This window comes from Lipotes vexillifer, unplaced genomic scaffold, assembly GCF_000442215.2.
Source record: "Lipotes vexillifer unplaced genomic scaffold, Lipotes_vexillifer_v1.1 scaffold217, whole genome shotgun sequence".
NCBI lineage: Eukaryota > Metazoa > Chordata > Mammalia > Artiodactyla > Lipotidae > Lipotes > Lipotes vexillifer.
In genome coordinates this window covers 6,510,635-6,522,832 of record NW_006788200.1, presented here as the reverse complement: position 1 = coordinate 6,522,832, position 12,198 = coordinate 6,510,635, and the positions used below count along the sequence as shown (strand labels likewise).

The following is a 12,198-nucleotide window of genomic DNA, read 5'->3' as shown; positions in this document are numbered from 1 at the left end:
GTTTTCTTATCAGGCATCGCGGGTGGCGCCCAGCGAAATAGCGGGCTTCCAGGCCGCAGCGTTCAAACCCCGCCCCCCACCTCACGTAGTTGGAGGTTTCCAGAAGCGCTAGCATCACCGCGCCGTGGAGTTCTCGGCGGTCGGAGCGCGTGTTTGCTGTCTCGTATTATTTCCACCATTTAGCAGCCATGATAAGCGCCAGCCGAGCCGCAGTAGCTCGTCTTGTCGGCGCTGCAGCCTCCCGGGGCCCCCCAGCCGCCCGCCACCAGGTAAGGGACTGCTAGACCTTCCCCGAGGGGCTCACGGCCTTGGGACTCAGTGCGGCAGGCCGCGGCCTTCGGGGTCAGAATCCTCGGGGAGAGACGGAAAATAACGGGCGTTCAGTATTCAGTGCTGCCGGTTCAAGGCCTCATTCAGGGTTTTGCGTTCCTGTTTCAGGCCCTGCTGAGTCACACTCCTTGGGAGCCTAGAGTTTTATCTCATCGAGTAGCGGGCAGTGGTCTTGATTAGTCCTTTTGAGACGATTAGAGACAGTTTTGGTCTTGAGGTCTTGAGTAGAAGGACGATTGTTCGCTGTGAAATGCAGTGTGTGCGAGGACCCCGTTGCTATGATACAACGAAGGAGGAAAGAGCATCTGAGCAGTAAATTAAAAATCAAGCTCTGATTTTCTTGCTCACGAATATTTGATTAGTTAGCTCCCCAGAATTTTGTTCTCCGTTATTTCAGAAAAAATGAGCAAATCAGGAAAAGGCCATGGAATAGTTGTTCATTATCGTGTAAGACTAAAAACATACCTTTTGGGGAAACAGGGATTGTATTTCTTTGCACTCAGGTTGGGTAAAAGAAGACTTGGAAGTAGCCTGAGGTGAGATGGTAACAAAGGTCTTTGACACTGATGGGAAGCCACTCCTGACATATTTTTCTTTTTCCCTCGTAAACTGACTTCACAAAATTACCAATTCTAGTTCCCTTAAAGCAGTAGCTTGGCAAGGTCAGGGGAAATGTCTCTGATTAAGTTAAATCTGTACCTGCAACACATAACATATGTGGGTCTTAGGTAGACACTGCTCCTGATGATGAAATTGAGTAGTATTTTAATGTATTTTTGCTTCTCCACGGAATATTTGGCACAGTCTGGAAATAATTTTGGTTGTCACAACCTGGGTAGCCATGCTACTACTAGGTTCTAGTTGTAAAGGCCCAACTTGCTGCTAAACATTCTGCAGTGCATAGAACGGCCCAGCTCCCAACAAAGATTTTGTTCAAAATTAATAGTGCCAAGGTTGAGAGACCCTTTGGTAATGTAATTCAAGATAATTTTATATCTATTTATTTCTCTGATTTCATTGGGAAAATTTGTACTTTATTAGGCTTGTTTGTTTCAGTACCATAATGTCTCTTAGATATGAAATATTTTATTTCAGTATATTTTATACATGGTAACCACTCAGTGAACAGAATGAAAGTCTCAACCTTCGATGTATTCTTCAGAAGAATAATTAAAACAAGCGCAAGTTTTCATGTGTAGTTCATGGCTGATCCTTTTTTTGTTTGTTTTTAAGGATGGCTGGAATGGCTTTAGTCATGAAGCTTTTAGAATTGTTTCAAGGCGGGACTATGCGTAAGTATAATTTCATTTTCTTTAGCATTAAGATAATAAATGTTAAGCCCCAGAGCAGTGGTCTCTAAATTTGTGATTAATTACTTCACTCAGAAAAAAAGACACAGCTAAGTTTATTTATAGAGTATGCATTTTGCCACAGTAACAAATATTTTCTTACGTTTTTCTACAACCATTTTGGAGATCACTGTTAAGATAATTAATCATAGCATTGTTTTAAACGTCTTACAGATCAGAAGCAATCAAGGGAGCAGTTGTTGGTATTGATTTGGGTACTACCAACTCCTGTGTGGCAGTTATGGAAGGTAAACAAGCAAAGGTGAGCATGATTGGAAGCTCTGGATCATGTAGTGGTAACCAGTACACAATTCAGAATTCTGTGTCCTTTGGCTTAGATATTTTCAAACATTTTCAAAGCTGCTTTTAAATTCTTAAGACTCTTGTGAGGTGAATCTTTGTGCTTAATTGTATGCTGGTAATAAATGAATAGATTTGACTTTCCAGGATTTAAGTGTGTCCTAGTATAGATGTAAGACTACTAAGTTACCATTAGGACCCATTGGGATGACTTGTGCTGTTGATTACTTCTGTAATTAACGTTCTGCTTTTTTGTAAGTCAGTTAAACAAAGGCTAAAGGTGCAGGAACAGTCTAGAAGCAAGTGGAGCTCCAAGTAATGCATGGGCTGCATCCTAAGTAAGGCATGTTCTTTACTTCCTTCTAGAGGAAGTAGAGGCTCTTCCTTTGTTTGTGAAATCTTTATTCCCACCTGGTTCTCCTCAAGAATATTTGGAGCACCTGGATTTTTGAATTCCTTGTTGGCAGTTTTTTTTAATGCCTGAAACTTGTAGGCATCACCAAAAAATCAGAGGTAGATTTTAACTCTCCGTATGGAAGGAAAGATTACGTTGTCCAAACATTGAGTATGAAAGATGTGATTTATATTTATTCCTGTTTCTTCGATGTTCTTAGTTGTAGGTTGTTTGAATCTGCAATAGTAGTTGCTTACTATATCAGCATTCACAGAGCAGAAAAGTATGCCCACTAGTACTGTTCTTTAGTGCTTGTTTTGTGTCTTAAATGATTGGTACAAAGACACTAGTGGTGACTGGAACCTCATTCTCTGTCCTGTCTTGGGAGTTTTAGGTGCTAGAGAATGCTGAAGGTGCCAGAACCACCCCTTCAGTTGTAGCCTTTACAGCAGATGGTGAGCGACTTGTTGGCATGCCGGCCAAGCGACAGGCTGTCACCAACCCAAACAACACTTTGTATGCTACCAAGCGTCTCATTGGCCGGCGATATGATGACCCAGAAGTTCAAAAAGACATGTGAGTAATAGCAAAAATGTATTTATATGCAAAGGCTGTACAGATGAATCTTACCAGCAGGATCTCTGGGGATAGGCCCTGCTCCTGCCAAAAGGGTATCTCCTTCAAAAAATTCAATTCTGCCTTCACAGATTAGGTCTTTGCTATGTGTGACATGATATATGAAGATCTGGCTAGTCATTCCTGGACCACATAAATTGGCGTTAAACACATAAGGTAGATAATGGCATAGGCGCCATCTTGATACTGATCAGATGTTTTCAAGGTTCATCCTTGTTGTGGCGTGTATCGGTATTTCATTCCTTTTTATTGCCAAATAATATCCCATTGTATGCATACATACTGCATTTTGTTTATCTGTTTGTTAATGGGCATTTGGGTTCTTTCCACTTTTTGGCTATTATGAATAATGCTTTGTGTATAGGTTTTTGTTTTTGTTTGTTTGTTTTTTTGCGGTACGTGGGCCTCTCACTGTTGTGGCCTCTCCCATTGCGGAACACAGGGCCCAGCCACTCAGCGGCATGTGGGATCTTCCCGGACCAGGGCACAAACCCGTGTCCTCTGCATTGGCAGGCAGACTCTCAACCACTGGGCCACCAGGGAAGCCCTGTGTATAGGTTTTTGTGTGGACATGTATTTTCATCTCTCTTGGGTAGACATCTAGTAATGGAATTGCTAGGTTATGTGGTATCTGTTACCGCTTTCCAAAACAGCTGCATAAATTTTTGGTGAGGAGAACGTTCATGTTTCAATTCATCAGGATGTTTTTACATGTTAATGATTGCTTTCTTAAGGTTTTCATTAAACAAATTCCTGAAGTTCTCATTTGTTGGCCATGGATCTCTTGGGGTGGAAGATGGCTTTCATGGTGTATGGTAACCTCATGGTAGGTTGGGCTGGCATGTTTTCTTAAGTATAATTTTTGTGTCTTTCAGTAAAAATGTTCCTTTTAAAATTGTCCGTGCCTCTAATGGCGATGCCTGGGTTGAAGCTCATGGAAAACTCTATTCCCCAAGTCAGATTGGAGCATTTGTGTTGATGAAGATGAAAGAGACTGCAGGTGAGATAGCTTAGTTCATATCTGGGAAAATTCAGAGAACAGCATGATTCCTCTGAGATCACTGGCTTCCATACCTCAGTGTCCTTTGGATGAGTCTGCAGTGGCTTTTATACAGAATACCTAGGAATGGCAAAACTTTATTACTCTTACCCTACAAATTGAATTTCTCTTCCAAGTTTTCCTAATGGTGGCTTGCTTGTTTCTTTTTTCCCGAAGGGAAATCAAAAGACTACACATTAAGCTTTTGTGTCTGTTAGGTAAAACTTCCCATTTAAGAAACTAGTGGCTCCTTAAATCTAAAAGTAGGTCATTGTAGCTGGTGAGCCTTCACTAACATGTTAAAGGTGAGATCTTGGGTTTTTAAAATTGGAGTGTTTTCCTACAAGGTCTCTTCATGTTAGGTCATATGCTAAAAAACTATTGGGTGCTGTTTGTGACCTCAAAGAGAGTGACACAGTTGTTAGGCTACATTAGTAATTGTAGCCTGTTTCATCCGATAGGGTCTCATGAATGATTTTCATTGATTGCTTTTCCAGAAAATTACTTGGGGCATACAGCAAAAAATGCTGTGATCACCGTCCCAGCGTATTTCAATGACTCTCAGAGACAGGTGAGTTTAATTATCATTTTTAATACATTTATTTACTTTTATTTATTTATTTATTTTTGGCTGCATTGGGTCTTGGTTGCTGCACATGGGCTTCCTCTAGTTGCAGCGACCGGGGGCTACGCTTCATTGCGGTGGCTTCTCTTATTGTGGAGCATGGGCTTAGTTGCTCTGTGGCATGTGGGATCTTCCTGGACTAGGGCTCGAACCCGTGTCCCCTGCATTGGCAAGAGGATTCTTAACCACTGCTGCCACCAGGGAAGCCCCCCAATTAGCATTTTTATTCAGGAAATTAATGGTACCTGGGACACGGTGGAAAATGCTTTTTTCTTTTTTTATAGGCCACTAAGGATGCTGGCCAGATATCTGGACTAAATGTGCTTCGGGTAATTAATGAACCCACAGCGGCTGCTCTGGCCTATGGTCTAGACAAATCAGAAGACAAAATGTAAGTTTGTGCAGTAAATTCCACCTAGATTTGTGAGACTTAAGTGCATGGAACCTTGAAACTTAACCTAAATCATCATCTTGATTTCATGGTGATTGAGCCTTATACTTAGACTGGAAATGTACTACCTTGACCTTTTCCCAAGGCTTTTATGGTCTTTGTTTTTCATTCATTTCAAGATTGTCCCTTGATTACTTTTTCTTTTTAAAGTACTGGCTGTAGTTATTTTTTCCCCTTGGTATGCCTGTTGGCAAGTATTCATCCAAAAGAGTGGTTTTTGCTTTTTAACATTTCATTTTAACTGTATGTGTTTTACATGTTGCTATTAGGGTCACCTGTTAAGACATATGTCACTTACGCAGTCATCAACTTTCATAATTATACCTGGGGGGAAATAGCCAAATTTATGTTGGTTTGGTTACTGAAATCCATACGCTGTGATGAGTTTTGTTCCTGACGGCCTTTTTTCTTTCTAGCATTGCCGTATATGATTTAGGTGGTGGAACTTTTGATATTTCCATACTGGAAATTCAGAAAGGAGTATTTGAGGTGAAATCCACCAATGGAGACACTTTTTTAGGTGGTGAAGACTTTGACCAGGCCTTGCTGCGTCACATTGTGAAGGAGTTCAAAAGAGAGGTTAGTTACCAGTGTGGTTAATACGTACACATTGGAATACTGAGGATTTCTTTGTTCGAGCTGCTATTTGCTTTGTTTTACGATTTTTTTTCCCTTAAGAGAGTGTTGAATAGGCCACTGAAATTGCATTTCAGTTCCATGGGTGCTCTGAACTATTCTGGTTATCGTAGCTTCAAATTGGAAACAAATAACAATTAAAAGGCTATAGCGGGCTTCCCTGGTGGTGCAGTGGTTGAGAGTCCGCCTGCCGATGCGGGGGACACGGGTTCATGCCCTGGTCCGGGAAGATCCCACATGCCGCGGAGCAGCTGGGCACATGAGCCATGGCGGCTGGGCCTGTGAGCCGTGGCCGCTGAGCCTGCACGTCCGGAGCCTGTGCTCCGCAGCAGGAGAGGCCACAACAGTGAGAGGCCTGCGTACTGCAAAAAAAAAAAAAAAAAGGCTATAGCACCTGGTATACAATAGTACTATGGCATTTTATATAAGGGACTTGAATATCTTTGGATTTGGGGTATCCGCATTTGACAGGGGCTGCTGGAACCAATTCCTCACAGATACCAAGGGATGACTGTATAGGTTTCCTTCACTATCTGAAAATTGAGCCTGCGAAATTTTTGATAAGCTGAAATGTCGTGAAGCTACACATTTTGCTAACGGATGCACAACATAAATGGTTGTATGCTCACAAACAGTTCAAAGCTATGGTGGCGGTTTGGTGCTCACATAAGTGTAGTTACTGGGGAAGGAGCTTGGGGTGCACACTGCCTGTGTAATGGCTCGCTGCAAAGCAAAAGCTGAACATCATTTGTCCTTTTTGCCTTTTTTGTAAAAGTGAAAATCCTTTTTAGATTTCATTTGGTTAGCAAAAACAGGTATTAAAGTAGATCTTATATAAAAGGGAAGTGGTGTAAAGCAAACTTTGGAAAAGGAATTATGGGAACTCCTTTTTTGAGCTAGAATTCTACAGCTGGAAAGAACTGAGAACAGTTCATCCTCTAACTCCAGACACATATTTCTTTTTCAAAGTAGGTCTTCTTTTTTCCTATAGATTTTTAAAGGCAATAAGTAATTTCTGCTTGTTTATAAAGGTATGGCTCTATTTTGTTTTGTTACACCTTACCACTGCAATTTAAGTAGTATTTATTTTCTTAACACTAATATATTGTGTGTCTTCACTTTGTAGACAGGGCTTGATTTGACCAAAGACAACATGGCACTTCAAAGGGTTCGGGAAGCCGCTGAGAAGGCCAAGTGTGAACTCTCTTCATCTGTGCAGGTGAGACGTGGACAAATTCCACTAGTCTTGATGGATCTTTTCAGCCTGAGTTTACTCATATAGCATATTCTAATTGGCATAATGTCGGTCAGATTTTTTTTGACAGCTTTCTGGTTGGTGAAAAAAAAGCCTTTCCATTAGCAAAGGAGCATTATGTTTTTTATGGGTGAGCTGAAGCACCCAAATCAAGAGGTTATGATTTGCTTTCCTGCTGCCACCTGAGAACCTGGAATTAGATCGCCTGCCATCTTGCTATATCCCTGACACGGACCTAACATGCTGTTATTCTGTTCTTAGTGGTTAAGGCAAAGGGAGGCTTCATCTTTCAGAACTGGAGCAACTTTAGCACTCTGGGAAGGGAAGAGGTATTTATAGCATCTGTCATTGTGTTGGAAAAGTGGGTGACCTTCAGTCACATCTGGATTTTCTTTTCTTTTATTCTTTCTTTTTGTTTGTTTGTTTGTTTGCGATACGTGGGCCTCTCACTGTTGTGGCCTCTCCCATTGAGGAGCACAGGCTCCGGACGTGCAAACTCAGCGGCCATGGCTCACGGGCCCAGCCGCTCCGCGGCATGTGGGATCTTCCCAGACCAGGGCACGAACCCGTGTCCCCTGCATCAGCAGGCAGACTCTCAACCACTGCGCCACCAGGGAAGCCCCCCCCCTTTTTTTTTCTTTTTAATAGCAGCTATAAGGAGTGACAAAGCTGTACAGGGTCATCCATGAAGTTGATGGTATTCCCTTGTCTGCTGTCAGAATTTGCAGCATGATGGTTGGGGCCGAAATATGTGGCATTACCAGAGAATAGCTTATAATTCTTCCCAGGGGTTGTCACTTTATGAAACGGGACGTTGGTTAGTGTTACTGTGGCTCTATCCTATTGATAGGTATTTGGATTGTTTTCCACCATTTTGCTATTATAGCAAGGTGTATTGACCATCCTTGTACGTTAATGTTTGTGCACGTGTGATTGTAAGTCTGTAGGTTAAATTTATAGAAGCATTTATTACTCTTGAGTTTATAATGTGGTTTGGGGAGGTGGACACTGATGAGAACTTTTTTTTTTTTTTTTTTTTTGTGGTATGCGGGCCTCTCACTGTTGTGACCTCTCCCGTTGCGGAGCACAGGCTCCGGACGCGCAGGCTCAGCGGCCATGGCTCACGGGCCCAGCCGCTCCACAGCATGTGGGATCTTCCCGGACCGGGGCACGAACCCGTGTCCCGTGCATCGGCAGGCAGACTCTCAACCACTGCGCCACCAGGGAAGCCCAAGAACATTATATTAGTAAATGTCAGAAGTAATGTAGAGGTTAAGAGTTACTCTGGGGCTTCCCTGGTGGCACAGTGGTTAAGAATCTGCCTGCCAATGCAGGGTATGCGAGTTCAAGCCCCGGTCCGGGAAGATCCCACATGCCGCGGAGCAACTAAGCCCATGCGCCACAACTACTGAGTGCGCTCTAGAGCCCGCGTGCTACAGCTGCTGAAGTCCACGCACCTAGAGCCTGTGCTCCGCAACAAGAGAAGCCACCGCAATGAGAAGCCTGCACACCGCAACGAAGAGTAGACCCCGCTCGCTGCACCCAGAGAAGAGCCCGCGCAGCAACGAAGACCCAACACAGCCAAAAAGATAAATTAAATAAATTAAAAAAAAAAAAAAAAGTTACTCTGCAAGCAGACTGGTGGAGATGAAGTCCTTATTTCATTACTTATTAGCTGTGTGACCTTGAATGAATTACTTAACATTTCTGTTTTCTCGTCTGTAAAATGAGGATAATTAGTGCTCCATTCCCCCTTAGAGTTGTGAGGATTAGTAAATTAATACATATAACATGCTTAGGACAACGTGTAGTAAATAGTAAGTGGTACTCTAAATGTATGTATGTATTTTGTTTTTTAAAAAAGGCAAAGTTAGATTTATAATAAAGGAACCTGACAGGTGTTTGACATGATTAGGAGAGCTTCTGTAAGGTGAGTTAATCAGGAAGAGAGAAAGGGTCAGGTAAGTATGAGGTTCTCGGGTAAAGACCTGAGTAAGTGTCAGTGTGGCTGAAGTACAGACTAGACTGGCAGGAGGAGCACAGAAGATAAGGCTAGAGGCTTTATAGATTGGGGATTTGGTATCTTTCCTGAGATAATGACAACAGACTACTGAAAATAAGGTGGGCCCGTAACATGGTCAGATTTGGTGAAAGCACTCTTGAGGTGGAGTGCTCTTTGTGGCAGCCTGAGTGGGTGTGGGAAAATGTTGGGAGGCTTTTGTAGCACACCAGGTGGTGAGAGAGGAAGGACTTGGACCAGAGTGTGGTAGTGAGAGATACATGGTTGGAATTGAGAGAGAAGAGGGACAGAACTTCATGGTGGAACTGGCTTTCGAGGGTGGAGAACCCTGGAGTTTTTCACCTCGTCATTATAGCATATAGAACTGCACTAATACAGTAACTACATGTGGCTATTTAAAATTAAATACAATTTTTAAGAATTCCATTTCTCAGTTCCACTAGCTGTGTTTCAAGTATTCAGCCACATGTGACCAGTGGCTGCTGGATCGAAAAGCAGAGATAGAGAACATTCCCATTGCCACAGAAAGTTTTGTTGGATTGCATTACTATAGATAATTTTATTTACTGATGCGGTTTATTAACATTTTGCAAAGAAAGAGAAAATTGTTATTGGTGTTCTTGAAACTAAATCCAATATCATTTACAAAAGATGTGTTCATTCTCCCTGTAAAGCATTTATCTGTCCAGGGTACTCTACCTGAAGAAAGCTGGTTAAGGATTTGCTGCCTTCAGGCCTTGCTTTGTGAAGTTGGAGGGACAGCATATACAAACTCTTTTCCTGGGGGTTCACCCCGAGACACCTGTTTCTGCATGTTTAGTAATGAGTTTTGTTAGTCTAAATATTCTTTTTTTTGTTTGTTTTTCCTGGTACGCGGGCCTCTCACCATTGTGGCCCCTCCCGTTGCGGAGCACAGGCTCCGGACGTGCAGGCTCAGCAGTCATGGCCCACGAGCCCAGCCGCTCCGCGGCATGTGGGATCTTCCCGGACCCGGGCACGAACCCGCGTCCCCTGCATCGGCAGGCGGACTCTCAACCACTGCGCCACCAGGGAAGCCCAGTCTAAATATTCTTAATCCATGCCGTATCAGGATTTTAGGCTTATTAAATACTGTATGTTACATGGTGTGACTGTAACAGTGTTAGCTACTCTCTGGGGATGTGATATCAGCAGTTAGTCCTTGTACTTCTCTTTAGCATTTTTGTTGTAGCTTTCTTAACCATCTTCCTGAAACTTGCAAAGCCCTGGTTTGGTGGCAGATTATTTGGTTCAGAGCATACCTTTCACATTTTTCTTAATGTGCAAGGAAATTTTTTAAAACTTGGTAAAAGAACACAGTAGTGTGATTCTTAATATATATATATTTTTGTGTGTGTGTGGTACGCGGGCCTCTCACTGCTGTGGCCTCTCCCGTTGCGGAGCACAGGCTCCGGACACGCAGGCTCAGCGGCCATGGCTTACGGGCGCTGCCGCTCCGCGGCATGTGGGATCTTTCTGGACCGGGGCACGAACCCGTGTCCCCTGCAACCGCAGGCGGACTCTTAACCACTGCGCCACCAGGGAAGCCCCTTAATATTAATAGCAGGACAGACTGTTCTTCACCTCCTGAATGGGGATTTTTCCTGCTTCTCTATTCCTTTCTTCATTGTTAATAACAGATTTATAGTGTTTACTTCTGGGAAGATAAGAGGTTGAATCTTAGTCACTGTCTTTGGTGGCCATTCATTTAAAGTGTCTGACCCTCACTGTGACTTTCAGAGTCTTCCTTTCCTAGGGTATAGTCTTTAATTGAAGTAATAAAGAGACTTCACTACTGGTCTCCCTGCTTCCTTTGCAGACTGACATCAATTTGCCATACCTTACAATGGATGCTTCTGGACCCAAGCATTTGAATATGAAGCTGACCCGGGCTCAGTTTGAGGGGATTGTTACTGATCTAATCAGAAGGACCATAGCTCCATGCCAAAAAGCCATGCAAGATGCAGAAGTCAGCAAAAGTGACATAGGAGAAGTGATTCTGGTTGGTGGCATGACTAGGATGCCCAAGGTAAGGACCCATGGAATTCTTGACATAGAGCGCAGAGAGGGCCAACACATAATGATTTATTAGGACATAACATATGGCTTATGTTGTGTAGGGACATGAATATGTGGCCTTTCTACCACGTTGACCTGAAAGGCGGATGAATTTGTGCCCTTGCTAAAGAGTTCTTAAAGGGTATTTTAAAAAAACGATTAGCAAAGGGGGGGAATGTCTTTGGAGTAGTAGCAAGGAGGATCCTGAACTTCAGTTTTATAGAATTTTTAGGAATGAAACAAAGTTTGCGATCAGAGACAGCTTAACATCTTGGGACTAACTAGCCTCTATGGGCAATTTTGGACATGTGTTTTGCAGTATAGTGTTTGGGGTTTCTAAAAGCATCTCTTCAACAGAGATTTGTGCAATGATGCATTTTATCAACACATCATTCTGAAAAGACAGGTGTGTGGAAAACTAATAACTGAGCACAGAACCTGTTGATGGTGTAATTCTTGCTTTATAGCTTGAATAGAACTATCTTGGGCCTTGATTTTCATAATTTTTCCTTTGGAGTACTTGTGCTTAGGAAAATGATGCATACAATAAATCTGAAGTGAAAAGGAGAGGCTTTGAACCAGGCAGATATCTTTATGTTAACAAATTATCCCAGATGTTATTCAAATAGAACTTTTTCCTAGCATTAGTAAAATAAGCAGGAGGGGAAAACATGCCTCATACTTGCACCAGTATTGAATTACTACTGCTTCTGTTAAGCTGATTTTTAGTTGATACGTAGAAGAGGACTTGGACTATACAAATTAAGTCCCCTTGCCTCGTACCTTGTATTTCTAATTTGATGTGTTGCTTGGGAAACCAGATAACAAAATTAGGCAAATTGTTCCCAAATTTAAAAGGGCTATGAATGAGATACTCAAGAGTAAAGTATATGTGTAACCAGATAATATACTTAACTCATTAACAAGAACTCAACTACAAAATAATTTGAGTAAACGTTCTTGGATCTGAAGCACTCTGTCCTGAGACCTGGTGGGGTCTCAGGACACATGTGCTTTTCTCCCCTTCTCAGGCAATTGCCCTGAGTAGTGAGTGACAAGGTTCTTTTTTCTTGGTGCTTAGGTTCAG

General features: G+C 42.6%; 1 protein-coding gene across 1 annotated transcript in view; it reads left to right on the top strand.

Moving 5' to 3' along the window:
* Window positions 1-188: 188 nt before the first annotated feature.
* Window positions 189-12,198, top strand: part of HSPA9 (heat shock protein family A (Hsp70) member 9) — a 15,727-nt gene continuing 3,717 nt past the window's right edge. The window contains exons 1-11 of the mRNA XM_007461423.1: window positions 189-269; window positions 1,564-1,622; window positions 1,854-1,941; window positions 2,768-2,949; window positions 3,885-4,009; window positions 4,546-4,619; window positions 4,958-5,064; window positions 5,541-5,703; window positions 6,887-6,979; window positions 10,873-11,082; window positions 12,193-12,198. The exon at window positions 12,193-12,198 is cut by the window's right edge and continues 237 nt beyond it. Of these exons, the coding sequence (XP_007461485.1) occupies window positions 189-269; window positions 1,564-1,622; window positions 1,854-1,941; window positions 2,768-2,949; window positions 3,885-4,009; window positions 4,546-4,619; window positions 4,958-5,064; window positions 5,541-5,703; window positions 6,887-6,979; window positions 10,873-11,082; window positions 12,193-12,198 (1,188 nt within the window). The remainder of the gene's footprint in view (window positions 270-1,563; window positions 1,623-1,853; window positions 1,942-2,767; window positions 2,950-3,884; window positions 4,010-4,545; window positions 4,620-4,957; window positions 5,065-5,540; window positions 5,704-6,886; window positions 6,980-10,872; window positions 11,083-12,192) is intronic.